At 42.7% G+C, this 15,465-nt stretch overlaps 1 protein-coding gene across 1 annotated transcript; it reads right to left on the bottom strand.

The window, feature by feature from the left end:
• Nucleotides 1–2,369: 2,369 nt before the first annotated feature.
• LOC140724623 (extracellular calcium-sensing receptor-like) lies at nucleotides 2,370–15,298 on the bottom strand. The gene is made up of 6 exons (XM_073039046.1): nucleotides 14,942–15,298; nucleotides 13,910–14,743; nucleotides 13,115–13,342; nucleotides 10,691–10,814; nucleotides 9,708–10,595; nucleotides 2,370–2,401 (listed from the first exon to the last, which is right to left on the bottom strand). The coding sequence occupies exons 1-6, from the start codon at nucleotides 15,296–15,298 to the stop codon at nucleotides 2,370–2,372; spliced, it is 2,463 nt and encodes an 820-aa protein (XP_072895147.1).
• Between the last annotated feature and the right edge of the window lie 167 nt (nucleotides 15,299–15,465).

The following is a 15,465-nucleotide window of genomic DNA, read 5'->3' as shown; positions in this document are numbered from 1 at the left end:
TTTTATTGGAAGCAATTCTCTCCTGTTTCCAATAATTCATAATGGGTGCTTGATGGCTAGCATGTACTGGATGGGTCGAAGGCTCTATTTCGATACTGTATCTTACTATATAAGAAACTACCCTTCCACATCCTAACTATAATATAGATGTAAAATTAACAATGTATGGGTGAATCAGTTATTTTAAGTAATATTAATTACTTTAATCATTTCTTTCTGAGATACCTTTGCAATTCACATAATACTGATGGATATGATTATACTGCAGTAACTGAGGCATCAAATAAAATTAGAAAGTTTCGACATCTTACAACAGCTCTTGCCTAATGCCGCTCCAAACAATGTTCTTCGAATTCAGCATCGCCTGTTTACCCGAACGTGCTGTAACAAAGGTTATTTATGTGGGAATATTTCAGTTACTGCGGGACAACGCACCCACACAGCTTAGAGGAAACCGTGATGCGGAGGGGTTCATTGAACCTAAATATAATACAGAATATGTAAATGCCTAGATAGAATGGAAGCTGAGAGGACATTTCCAACAGTGGGCAGGCTAGGGCCTGAGAGCACGGCGTCAGAATATAAGGAAGTCCCTATCGAAAAGTTTTAAAGAGGAATTTCTTAAGACAAAGGATGGTGAGATTCTGGAATTCGTTGCTACAGATGGCTGTGTAGGGCAAGTCGTTGTTTATAATTTCGCTAAGCCATATAAGTTATAGGTTTGCTAAGGCTATTGCGGAGAGTTTAAACTAGAATTGGTGGGGCATTGGAACCGAACTGAGGAGACAGCGGAAGAGGCGGTTAGCTCTCAAGCAGAGAAAGCTTGAAGAAATGCGAGAGGGAGGATAGGCAGGTGAAAGAGAAGGGGCGTGCGCAGACCGATGGTTTGAGAAGGGTCTATTTTAATACAAAGAGGACTGCATTATGAACAAAGCGGATGAGTTTAGAGCTGAGAGCCATGATGTTGTGGCCATTACAGAGACTTGGGTGGCTCAGGGGCAGGAATGATTATTTCGAGTGCCAGGCTTAGATAATAGACAATAGACAATGGGTGCAGGAGTAGGCAATTCGGCCCTTCGATCCAGCGCTGCCATTCAATGTGATCATGGCTGATCATCCACAATCAGTACCCCGTTCCTGCCTTCTCCCCATATCCCTTGACTCCGCTATCTTCAAAAGCTCTATCTAGCTCTTTCTTGAAAGCATCCAGAGAATTGGTCTCCACTGCCTTCTGCGGCAGAGCATTCCACAGATCCACAGGTCTCTAAGTGAAAAGGTTTTTCCTGAACTCCGTTCTAAATGGCCCACCCCTTATTCTTACACTGTGGCCTTTGTTTCTGGACTCCCCCAACATCGGGAAAATGTTTCCTGCCTCTAGCGTGTCCAATCCCTTAATAATCTTATATGTTTCAATCAGATCCCCTCTCATCCCTCTAAATTCCAGTGTATACAAGACCAGTCCCTTCAATCTTTCAATATATGACAGACCCGCCATCCCGGGAATTAACCTCGTGAACCTACGCTGCACTCCCTCAATAGCAAGAATGTGCTTCCTCAAATTTCGAGACCAAAACTGCACACAATACTTCAGGTGTGGTCTCACTGGGGCCCTGTACAACTGCAGAAGGACCTCTTTGCTCCTATACTCAGCCCTTCTTATTATGAAGGCCAACAGGCCATTAGCTTTCTTCACTGCCTGCTGTACCTGCATGCTTACTTTCAGTGACTGTTGAACAAGGTCACCTATATCTCGTTGTACTTCCCCTTTTCCTAACTTGTCACCATTCAGATAGTAATCTGCCTTCCTGTTCTTTCCACCAAAGTGGATAACCTGACATTTATTCACATTAAACTGTATCTGCCATGCATCTTCCCACTCACCCAACCTGTCCAAGTCTCCCTGCATTCTCATAACTTCCTCCTCACATTTCACACTGCCACCCAGCTTTGTGTCATCTGCAAATTTGCTAATATTACTTTTAATCCCTTCATCTAAATCATTAATGTATATTGTAAATAGCTGCTATCCCAGCACCGAGCCTTGTTGTACCCCACTAGTCACTGCATGCCATTCCGAAAGGGACCCGTTATCCCTACTCTTTGTTTCCTGGCTGCCAAACAATTTTCCATCCATGTCAGTATACCACCCCCAATACCATGTGCTCTAATTTGCCCACTAATTTCCTATGTGGGACCTTTTCAAAGGTTTTATGGAAGTCCAGGTACACTACATCCACTGGCTCTCCCTTGTCCATTTTCATAGTTACATCCTCGAAAAATTCTATAAGATTAGTTAGGCATGATTTCCCCTTCGTAAATCCATGCTGACTCGGACCGATCCTATTATTGCTATCCAAATGTGCCGCTATTTAATCTTTTGTATTTGACTCCAGCGTCTTCCCTACCACTGAAGTCAGGCTAATTGGTCTATAATTCCCTCTTTTCTCTCTCCCTTCTTTTTTAAAAATTGAGATGACATTAGCTAACCTCCAATCCTCAGGAACTGAGTCTGAATCGATAGAACATTAGCAAATGATTACCAATACGTTCACGATCTCTAGAGCCACCTCCTTAAGTACCCTGGGATGCAGACCATCAGGCCTTGGGGATTTATCAGCCTTCAGTCCCATCAGTCTACCCAACACCATTTCTGCCTAATTTGAATTTCCTTCAGTTACTCCGGTACGCTAGGTCTACTGGCCACTATTACATCTAGGATATTGTTTGTGTCTTTCGAAGTGAAGACAGATCCAAAGTACCTGTTCAACTCGTCTGCCATTACCTTGTTCCCCATAATAAATTCACCCGATTCTATCTTCCAGGGCCCAGCTTTGGCATAAACGAATTTTTCCCTTTTCACATACTTACAGAAGCCTTTAATATCCACCTATATATTAGTGGCTAGCTTACCTTCGTACCTCACCTTTTCTCCCAGTATTGCCTTTTGAGTTATCTTCTGTTGCTCTTTAAAAGTTTTCCAATCCTCTGGCTTCCCGCACATCTTTGCTATGTTACACTTACACAACACTAAATCCAGAATTGCCTTCCCCCTGTTAGGCTCCCGTACAAGCTGTTCTAAGAATCCATCTCGGAGGCACTCCAAAAACTCCCTTTCTTGGGTTCCAGTACCAACCTGCTTTTCCCAGTCTACCTGCATGTTGAAATCCCCCATGACAAACATAGTATTACCTTTGCAACATGCCAATTTTAACTCTTGAATCAGATTGCATCCTATAACCAGGGTACTGTTTGGGGGGCCTGTAGATAACTCCCATTAGGGTCTTTTTGCCCTTACAATTTCTCAGTTCTATCCATACTGACTCTGCAACTCCTGATTCTATCTCACCCCTCGCAAGAGGCTGAATTTCATTCCTCACCAACAGAGCCATACCACCACCGCTGCCCACCTGTCTGTCCTTTCGATATTCCCTTGAAAATTCATTCCCCAGCCCTGGTCCGCTTGTAGCCATGTCTCTGTTATTCCTACAACATCATACTTGCCAATTTCCAACTCAGCCTCAAGCTCATCCGCTATATTTGTTATACTTCGTGCATTCGTACATAATACTTCTAATCCATTACTCCCCTCACCTATCACATCGATTCCTATTGCACTTGGCCATACTTTCCTGAGCTTTCTGCCCTGTTAATTCTGCTGTCTTTATTAACTTTTCTTATTCTCTTTTTCCCTTTAACCGCATCCTTATATTTCCAGTTCGTCCCCTTCCCCCACCCCCCACTTAGTACAAACACACCCGTGTAACAGTGGCAGACCTGCCTGCCAGAATGCTGGTTCCCCACCTAATAAGGTTCAACCCGTCCCTTTTGTACAATTCATCCTTACCCCAAAACAGATCCCAGTGGTCTAAGAATCTAAATCCCTGCTTCCCGCACCAGCTCCTCGGCCACACATTCAGATTCCCTATTTCCCTGTTCCTGCCCTCAGCAGCACGAGGAACTGGAAGCAAACCAGAGATAACCACCCTGGAGGTCCTGCTTTTCGGCCTTCTTCCGAGTTCTCTGACGTCACGCTGCAGAATTTCTTTCTTCTTCTTCCCGACGTCATTTGTGCCGACATGCGCTACCACATCCGGCTTTCATCTTCACCCTTGAGGATGCCCTGCAATCGGTCCGTGACGTCCTGGATCCCGGCACCAGGGAGGCAACACACCATCCTTAAATCCCGCCTGTTGCCGCAGAAACCGCTTTCTGTACCTCTCACTATGGAGTCCCCTACTACCACGGCTCTGCCTGACGTCTGTCTCCTCGGCTTTGCTTCAGCGCCAGTCTGTGATTCGCAGATCTGTCCGCCTCTCAGACTGGCAGTGTCTTCTGTCCCGACAGCTTCCAAGAGGGTGAACCTGTTTTCAAGGGGCACATCCATCGGGATCTCCTGTACTCCAAGTATCCATCCCTTGCTCATCGTCGGCCCTTTCGACGGACTCAGGTCGCTTTCCGTGTGTGCTGCGTCTGCAAGGCTGAGTCGGGCGGCACATTGGAAGTCCATAGCGGGGGTATTCCCTTCTGCCGCCGGCGTGGGATGGCGAGCCTGTCGGGACCCTGGGGACTTGTGGAAACTGTGGTGATTTATTTTGAACTTAGAGTCCTTTAACATCTTGGACTATTTTTACTGTGCCCATAGTCTGTTTTTTATCAATTATGCTATTGTTTGCACTGTTGTAACTATATGTTGTAATTATGTGATTTTGTGCAAGTCTTGTAGCTTTAGTTTTTGGTCTTGTTTTTGTCTGGTGGATTTGGAGCTCCTTTCTGGGGAACGCGCCAGATGGTAGCGCGGTATTAATACGCAGCAGCCTCTCTGGACTCTGGATTGGGGATTGTCAAACGTTACGTGGACTTTCTGGTGTAGTCTGTTTTGTCATGTGCTTTTGTGATATCATTCTGGGGGAACGTTGTCTCATTTTTTAACTGCATTGCATTTGTGGTTTCTAAATGACAATAAACTGAATCTGAATCGGAATCTGATTTGAATCTGATTTCACTTTGAAATTTGAGAGGAGTATATAAATTCCAATGTGTCGATATTTCAGAGGAATAAAGGAAATTACAGTGGCAGGACCAGGGAACTGGCCAAAGTTGCCTGGAAAGGGACACGAGCCGGAAGGAGAGCAGAGCAGTAAATGCTATCTTACTATTTATTTCGCGAATCTAGAATATATGTATATGCAAAAAATGAGGTGCTGAGGTTAACAAGATATTAGTCAGACAGCACCTGGAGTATTGTGAGCAGTTTAATCCCGAGCAAAAAAATGCTGTCCACAAAATACTACGGGAGATAGGAAATGCATACCAAAAGGGCAGGTATATTGGGAAAATTAAGTCGCTACTTGATCTTAAGAGGGGAAATTTTCGAGAATGGGTACGAGATGGTTATTTGGAGCAGCTTGTGCTTGAGCGCACTAGAGGATCAGTTTTTCTGGGCTGGGTGTTGTGCAAATACCGGAATTGATTGGAGACCTTAAGGTCAAAGAATCTTTATGGGAAAGAGATCATAGTATAATTGAATGCACCCTAAAATTTGAGAAGGAGAAGCTAAAGTCCTATATATCAGTATTACAGAGAGTTGAGGGAAATTAGAGAGTTATGAAAGAGGGGTTGGCCAGAGCTAGCAAGAAAACAACACTGTCAGTGATGACGGCACAGCAGAAAAGGCTGGAATTCGTAAGGTATGGATATACATCGCAAATAGAAAGAAGTATTATGATGCAAAAATGATACAACTCCGGCTAACAAGAGAAATCAGATGCAACATTGAAGTCAAAGGGAGGGCATTTAATAGAGCAACAATCGGTGAGAAGTGGGAGGACTGGGAAGCTTTTAAAACTAATAGAAGACAACTAAAAATGTCACTACGAAGAAAGGGATGGAATACGAAATTATGCAAGACAATAACATGAAATAGGATACCAAGCGTTTCTTCAGATGCATAAAGTGTAAACGATAGGCAAGAAAGGATATCAGACAGCAGGAAAACGATACTGAGAGGTAGTAATGAATGACAGGGAAATAGCAGACGAAGTAAGTAAATATATTACATTATTCTCTCTGTAAAAGACACGAGCAACGTAGTGGAAATTCAATAGTGTCAATGATCATGCAGTGTGTGATGTTGATATTACGAGGGAGAAGGTTCTTGGGAAACTGAAATATCTGAAGGTAGTTAGGCCAACTGAACCAGGGTTCTGAATGAAGTGGCTGAAGAGATTGTAGAGGCAGTAGCAATGATTCTTTAAGAATCACTAGATTGTGGGATTATTACGACAGGATGGAAAAGCACTGATCTTCTGCATCATCTGTCAGCAGAATCTCAGGTCTTGGACTTGGTGCCTCGATCTAAGGATTAACGCCACAAAGAAGGCCGTGCAGGGTGAAATGATGCAGAACAAAGTTGCAGTTGCCTCCAGCTATCTTGGAGCAATCTAATCTGTGATTAATTATAGAATGGAGTCTCTCTTTACATGACCTTCAGCGTTATTTACAGACTAGAGTGGAACATGAGGAAAGTACGAACTGTACAAAATGGAGAGGTTGCACCTGAACTAGACGGCGTCCAAAATCCTTGCGGACAGGTTTGGAAGAGAGAGTTATTCGGGTGGGATGAAAATAATTTGGTAGAGATGGAAACCGGAGTGAAGGTGCTGATGATGAGGTGGTTGGTTTACTATTAAAGACAATGTGCACTGAGACTCTGCGCAAAACGACGCTGATGATAGGTCCTAAGTGCAGTCCACAGCACGAATTGCAACGTAAAAGGCGGACAAAATAGGAAAGGGTGAATACAGACTGACGGTGTTATATTTCAACGTGCGCAAATTATGGAATAAAGCGGGTGTATTTGTAGCGTAGTTTTAGATTGTCGTGTATATTATTGTAGGCATCTCTGAATCATGGATGAAAGAGGATTATAATTGGTCACGTCCAAAGATAAACATTATACGTAAAGGATAGGCAGGTTGGCAGAGGCTGCAGCGTGGCTCTGTTGGTAAAATATGAAATCAAATTATTAGAAAGATGACAATAGTCGGAAGGTGTTGAATGGTTTTCGGTAGAGCTAAAGAACTACATGGGTAAAACGACCGTGATGGGAGTTATATACCAACTCCTGAACAGTAGTAAGGAGGTTGTCTACAAATTACAGTGGAGAATGTAAACCACGCCAAAATGGCAATGTTTTAATAACTATGGGAGATTTAGTATGCAGGTGATTGGGAATATCAGGTTGGGGCTGTATCCCATGGATGGGAGTTACTGGAATGACTACGAGATGGCTTTTTAGACAAGCTCGTGGTTCAGCCAACTTAAGGATCAGCTATTCTGGATTTGCTGTTGTGAGTTAATTATACAGCTTAAGGTAAAATGATCATTATGGGAAAGTGATCATTACATGATCGAATACTCCCTGAAAATTCAGAAGGAGAACCTAAACTCGGATGCATCACTATCACAGTGGAGTAAAGGGAATTATGGAGGTATGAGAGAGTATCTAGCCGAACATTATTGGAAACGAACACTGACAGGGATAATTGCTGAGCAGCAATGGTTGAAAATTCTTAAGGCAATTCGGAACGCAGGGGATATATACGTTCCAAAGGGGTTGAAGTAGTCTAAAGGCAAGCTCACACAACGTAAATAGCAAGATAATCAAAGTAAAAATAAAATTGGTTGGTTAGGGCATGAAGGAATACGTAAGGCATGGCGTGGTGGTGGGGGCGGGATAGATGAGCTTATGCAAGAGATTGAGGCTGTGAAGGTGCAATAAGTATTCTAATCTCACCACTGTTTTGGGGCCTACTTGGGGGAAGCAACAGTGGCCGTGCCTCTGGCACTCAGTCTTGCCCCGTGGTTCACAAGTGCAGAAAACTAAAGAGGATGGCAGCAGTAAGAGGTGGTTCTATAGTCACGGGCACAGATAGCCAATGTTATGGACGCGTAAAGGAAACACGGATGGTACTTTGCCTCACAGGTGCCAGGGTCAGTGATGTTTATGCATGCGTCCACAAAATCCTCAGAAGGGAAGATGATACATACTTGTACCAACAAAATAGGTACAAAAATTGAAGAAATCCTGAAAACAGAATACAGTGAGTCAGGAAGAAAACTGAGAAGCAGGACTGCAAATCGGGATTTCTGCCTGCGCAACATGACAGTGAGGACAGGAATAGAATGAGGTGATGGATAAATGCATGTCTGAAGAATTGGAATGGCGCAAGGACTTCTGGGACCTCTTCTGGTGCAGGTGGGACCAATATCCTTGAGGGCAGGTTTGCTGGAATTGTTGGCAGTGGTTTAAACCAATCCGTCCATGGGAGTCAGGAAATAGGAATGAGTGACATTGCTGTTACAGAGGAAAAAGTTGCGAGGCAAACTCAAAGGTCTTTAGGTGGTTAAGTCACCAAGATTCCGGGATTGAACGACTTGTCATATGAAAAGCGTTTGATGACACTGGGCCTGTAATCTCTGGATTCAGATGTTTCCTATAGTGGGAGAGTCACGGACCAGAGGACACAGACAAATGGCCGTATTCTGTTCCTGTACGTTATGATCTTGTGGTCCTATGGTTCTGAGTAGAAGACACGGAAATGGACTTAAGACGACTTGAAGATCGAATGGAATAATTCTGTCCCTACGTCCTATGGAACTATTGCCTAATCCTGTGTTATAGATCTCGTTGCTCAATGACTCTGACTCTGACTACATCAAGTGGATACATTATTGAGCCGATGATGGTTACGTTTTTTCTAAGTGCACAAATATTACAAATTATATTGAAATATTACATTTGTAGTTATTACGTTTATTTATTGCAGACTGTTCACAAAATCCATACTATAAACTCATGTTTCTTATCCTAAATTATCATTTTGAAACACTAATTTCAGTCCAATGAGTGGATGAATTGTAGGTTCTATGTCCGCTGCTAGGACTTAAACTATGAATGGCAGAGCAATGGAGCGCGACATGGAACAGAAGAAACTAAAGGTACAAGTATCTCGTAGGTTGACAGCGCAAGTATAACAGTCAGATGGTGTTAAAAGGCATTTATTACGCTGTGCTTCATCAGATAGGGCGCCGCGTATCGGAGTAGGGACATTAAGTTTCATTTGTATAACTCATTAGTGAGGATATACTTGGAGCAATGTCTCCAGTATTGGTCACTCTGTTATAGCAAAACTGTGGCTAAACTGAAAAGGAATACGAGCATGTTGCCAGGACTCGAGCTTACGGACAGTTTGGCCAAGTTAGATCTTTACTCATTTTCACGTAAGCGAATACAGCTCGAGCCTATAGAATTGCTTAAAATTAGGAAAGGCAAGGACAACAATCCTTCCCATGTTAGGAGAGCCCGAAACTAGTGAATATAGATTTTGGGTGAGAGGGGAATGATTGAAAGGAACCTGAGTGGTAGCTTCTTCAAAGAGAGTTGTGAGTTTATCGAACTAGATGCCAGAAGACGAGAACAAGAAGGTACAATTGTATAATTTAAAAACACTTGGACAGGTACATGGAGTGGCCCAGTATCTGGGGATATTTGCGATTTGCTGGTTTGGCAATAAAATGTGTATGGACTGCCATGGCCGAAGTGTCAGTATCCGTGCCGTATTGCTCTATGATTTTGCAACTCTATAGAGTTAAAGGCCTGGACATATGGATGCGCATCCTTTAAAGTTTCCGCTCATCCACTTTACCCATAATGTGCTTCTTGGTGTTTCTCTCCGGAGTGATTACAATAATAAAACATTTCGGTGCAAAAATGCAGAGCAGCAATCCAAAACTGGAGGCCAGGATTGCAAACACTTCAACCGCCACCGTGTATTTCCCAGGAGAGCTCACAGAGGCCGGAATAAAAGTGACCCAAACCGCACAAAAGATGAGCATGCTGAACGTTATACATTTTGCCTCGTTGAAGTTATCTGGCAGCTTTCGCGCCTGAAAGGCCAGGACAAAACAAATGCACGATAATAGAGCGATATAACCCGACGCCAAGTAGAAAGCTGCAGAGGATCCTGTATCACATTCTAAAATTATCCTCTCCCGGTAATATTTAGTGTTGATCACGGGGAAAGGCGGCGCAATGAGCAGCCAAAACACACATATTAAACCCTGCACGGACGCCAGGAGGAAGACACTTATCCTCTGCTGTCTTTGACCAAACCATTTCATCCTGTTACTGCTGGGATGTGTTGCCTTAAATGCCGTCAGCACCAGAATGGTTTTGACCAGAACACAAGCGATACACATGACAAACGAGACACCAAACGCCGTGCGGCGTAACATACAGGACCAGTGTGACGGTTCGCCAATGAATGTGACCGAGCATAAAAAACAGCAACCTAGCGCAAATAGAAGGAGGAAGCTCAGCTCAGAGTTGTTAGCTTTAACCAGAGGTGTGTCTCGATGTTTAAAGAAGAGACCCGCTGTCAGTCCAGACATGCACACTCCAACCAGAGCGAATAACACCAACACTATGCCCAGGATTTCGGTGAAACCCAGATACTCTATTTTCTTCTGGATGCATTGATCTTTCCGATCGTTGGACCAGTACAGGGGAGGACACCTGATGCAGTCTGCGGAGTCTGTGAAAAAAAAAATGTGACCATTTCATTGTTGAGGGGACGCTTCAGGAATCTCTTAGGGTAAATGTTAGATTCCAACATGTATTTCCGTTCACCTGTAGTGTTAGTTATTTCTCCATCCGCACAGGACTTGCAGTCAAAACAGCAAATCGGTTGTCCTTTCCTGGTTATCTTTCTTGTGCCAGGGGAACAACTTTCAGAACAGACTGCCCGGGGAATCTTGAAGGCAAAACACAAACAATATTTTGATATTTGCAAATGGAATGTACCGTCTGCCTTCCAAATGTGTGGAATTAGTCTGTGACCCTGTTACTTTTACAGATACACAGCATTTGGAACTTAACCTTTTTACCAGTTCCGACAAACACTGCATCTAATATTCCTTGAATGTTTTCACTTTTCTATACTTTCCAACTCTCAGAGTTGCTGTCGGATACGTATCGAAGATCATTTCAAAGACGATGAATTGATTGTATTGTGCTCGTCCACGTTCAATACACAGGAGGAGCATAATTAGCTAATTTCCACATCACCTTATCTGTGTCATTCTGTGGTTTATCATTCAGCCATTAGAAAGATTAGCGCATATTCCCTCTACTTACACACTTCGTAATTCTATACAGCTTTGTTATATAGTGTAGGACAATGCTGAAGCGGTTACAATGTTGGGATAACAAGCCAATGATGGGGTTTAAACATAACCATCATAATACATGTTGTATTCAAATTTAGGTTAGAAAAGTAAAACCGACATTAACGATTGTTACCAAAAAGCTGCCCATTCGATGTTTTCACCCATTTCGACAGATTGATACGCAAGTACTTTGCTATCAACATGGCTTACCATGGAATGGTTACAAACACAATCCCATTGTCGGGCAATTCGGGATGAACTATAAATGCTGGAACTTTCACAGACATCCAGATCAAAATATGCCTTATTGAAACTTTCACTTTTATTCATTTGTTTATCGTTTTGGTTTCAAATGCAGCGAGATCATGTTGCATTTCTATAAAATTCTGATGAGATCATATTTGGAACATTCCGTTTATGTCCAGTCTCCTCATTATAGATTTCAAGCGGAAACTTCAAAGCTGTTGCAAAACGTGCTTAACTTGACGCTATCTAGATCAGAAAACATGCCGTTCAAGGAACGGTTGACCAGACTAGAGCTTTTCTCTTTGGAACAAAGGATGAGAGGCGGCTTCATAAAGTTGTATAAGATTATAAGAGGCATACATAGAATGGACATCAAGACCCAATATTCAGGGAAGTTATATCCTTTGCCCCAGATCATCCGTTTCAGATAAATGGAGGGCATTTTCGTGGAGAGCTAGTCATAGGTAGTATTTTCACACAGAGAATGGGAAGCGAATGGAAAGCACTGCATGATTGGTGATAACTGCTAATATATTAGGGAAAGTTAAAAGACTCAGATAGACACAATGCAAAACATAAGAATGGAAGGTTATCGGCTATGCTAAAGTTAAAGGGTAGATTGATCGTGGTTTACGTTAAAATGTTCGCTTAACGTCCTGAGAAGAAAGACCCGTACGGTGTTGTATTATTCTATGATCTGTGTTCTAAATAGAAGAAACGCCATCAGTCCATTGTTAAGAACTCTATCACCTCAAATCTCCACGTTAAATCTCCTGAATATGTAATGGGTAGTGTTCACGGAGTCACGGAGTGTTGACTGGTGTTGTGGGTGTTGGGATGGTGGTGCATCCGTTTTAACCCAATGCAGGAAAGCCGATGCTACAAGCAGCGTTTTGCTGTAAATAACCTTTCATTTTCCTCATTAGATAAAAACTCCATGGAAACTTCCCAACTTTTTCCATGTTAATTAGTTTTTATGTGAGCATTTTAACTGTTCAGGCTGACTTCAATACTCATAAAAGAACTATTCAGATATTAACCAGTGTAAATTTGAACTGAGAACTTTGAAATTAAGAGAAATTTAGTAGATTTGGAGAGCAGTTTATACGTGTACCAGAGTCCCTATTCTGCCCTGTCAGGGCTGTTTCTATCTCCCTGTTTTTGAATGATTAATTCATTCTTTGTCATCCTAAAGCGTGGAATTGCCACTACTGCCCATAACCAGAGGTTCTCGGGTAGCCAGCTGCATGGGGAACACAGAAGTGATGGAAAGAGTAACAACTGGACAGGAGAGTCTTGAATTCTTTAGCAATGCTTCGTTTTTAAATTATGACGTCTACCTTGTGACTTAATATTTTCTGCAAGTTTGTTATATAGCTTAAGTTTGCTTTAAAATATTACTGAATGGAATTAATGTACCTTTTACTGTACTCCAGAATTTAGTCTCTAGAATTAATGCACAGAATCAACGTGATGACTGGGTTGAAATAAAATCCTTCACTAAGTATTTCAACACCATAATTCAATGTATGTAAGTATGCTTTACTTGTGCTGTTGAATACAATATCCTGGTATTATAACATGGATAATTACGATCTAACTGTTGGCAAAATTGGGCAGTTTGAATGGACAACCATACCTGACGCTTACCACCGCTCCAGACAATCTGATGTAGGTTCAACACAAGTTCTTTACCCGGAGGACCTGATCCGTTGTAATATCCAACTGTCCGAACTTCAAGGCTACCGTTTGCATTAACTTTCCAGTTTACAATGTCATAAGCGGCTGTTGGATTGCCTTTCTCATCAAAATGCACCTTCTCTCCAACTTTTGTTGTGAAGTAAATTGACTTCATATAATGGAGGAGCTAAAAATGGAATTAAACAGATTGAGTTAAGTTTCCCGCACATAGGAAGAGATTTTGTCTTCAGGATTTTGTTGTCTTACTTCTCCAAGACATTTCACTCCATTGAACTATCAAAATGTCTCTTAAATACACCTGCATGGACCGCTCCCCCGGCAGCACATTCCAGATATCACTACCCTCTTTGTGAAGCCTCTCTCGTCTCTTTAAAAATGTCTGTTCTCTTAGCGTGTATCTGCCCTCTAATTTTGGGCTCCCAAAACTTTGGGAAAAGACTAATACAGTCCACCTCATCTATACTCCTCATGATTTCTAGAGTTCACTGAATTCACTGCTCATTCTCCAATACTGCAAGGTATGCAGATCCAAACTATCCCTGTAACTCAGCCTCATTGTCTGCTTGTGCGGCCACTATGAACGAAATGTGCGTTTGTAAATCAAGGTATATATTTTTGATACGTCAGTGCCCTACCATTTACTGTATAAGTAATACCCTGGTCTGAGTATCAAAATTTCAATAGCTATATTGAAAGCTGTCTACATTATAAAGGATGAAGTTCAAATCCCTACCTGCCAAGGTTTAAAGGTTGAAAGACGTGCACAAGTTTTGTTCGGGAATGGCCCTTTGCCACTTTCACACGAAAGCATATCGTGAAGCGCATGAGCAAAAGCGTACACCGCTTTATATACAATGTAAGAGTTCCCGTCCATGGTCAGGTCGGTATAGGCATTGTTGATCTGAAGCAGACTCTCATTTCCGCTACACTGTGGGAGCCGGCCAAGTGAACCAACTTCGTTGGTCGCCTTTCCGAAACTGGGAGTACAGCCGAAAGTGGTTTCCCAGAACCCCCGCACTAATGGATTACCGGGAAATCTGGAAGGATGGATTGTGAGCAGGAAGTCCTGCACCCCTGGAATTTCCTGCACACGCACAGCAGTTCCGATTGCCCCGGTAAGGAAGCGCCGGCCACTATCTACAACGACGAAGTCTGCTGTAATCCACGCCTCACTGCCCACCCACTGCACATCGCTGAGGTTTTGCCGTAGAACCTCTGCAAATAAAATACGCATTTCGCCAGGTCCGGCAAAAGCCACCACGACCTTTGTGGTCGCCTCTTTCATCACTTGCACTACCCTGGTTATCTTCTCCGGAGAGACTGTTCTGTGAAATGATTCGGAGAAGGCAATGCAAAGCCCGAAATCCTCAGCAGCTTCGACAAAGGCTCTCATCCCCGAGTTGCCATAGTTATCGTTGCTGTTAACGGTTCCAATCCAAGTCCACCCAAACTTCTGAACAAGATGCACCAGCGCCTTTGACTGATGATCGTCACTTGGGATAGTTCGATGAAAAGTTGGATATTCGTTCTTATCGCTGAGACATACACACGTGGAAAAATAGCTGACCTGCATTCAAACAGATAGTTAGCGTGTTGGTTAATGTGCGTGCGTGACAGAGCGAAATATTATACATTAAATAGAATGAAGAATGTTCAAACACTATAAGATATCAGTGATAAATCTAATTCACTGGTTCTGTCGATTAAAATAAAGTTGGTTCCGTTTGCGTCACTGTAGCCACTATAATTTTTAACCAAATCTTACCAGTGGTATTCGAAAAGGTCCAGTTGTCCTTGCAACGGCGATGGACGCCGAGGACCCAGCGCCACCAACGATTCCAGAAATTTTGACAGGCCCGTCACATACTTTATCCACGAATGTTTCCTCTTCCCCATTCACCAGAGCCAGAGCAACCTTTGTCGCAATCTCGGGTGTGTTGCAATCGTCGTGAATCCTGTAACCCAGTGTGATGTTCGGAAGAAGTCTCTCATCCCTGTTTATTTCCTCAACTGTGAAAATCATGGTCTGTAACATGCGGAATCCCTTTAAATCAAAACTGAAAATCACCACAGGTTGGATTTGGTATTGGAATTGGCTTATTATAGTTATGTATAATGTCATGGATTCAGAGAGTATTCTTTTGTTTTCCTAGATATATTCCTTTTAATAAACGCTTCAAACTCTCCTGCATCAATAGATAAAACTGATTAATTAAAATCCACTATGCGTGTTGTAGATTATTTCTGGTACAATTCCATGCCATGTTTTAATAATGCCAGACGAACCAG

Source organism: Hemitrygon akajei, chromosome 3 (genome assembly GCF_048418815.1).
Source record: "Hemitrygon akajei chromosome 3, sHemAka1.3, whole genome shotgun sequence".
NCBI lineage: Eukaryota > Metazoa > Chordata > Chondrichthyes > Myliobatiformes > Dasyatidae > Hemitrygon > Hemitrygon akajei.
Note: the sequence above shows the minus strand (reverse complement) of the source record. Positions and strands in the feature narration are given on the sequence as shown.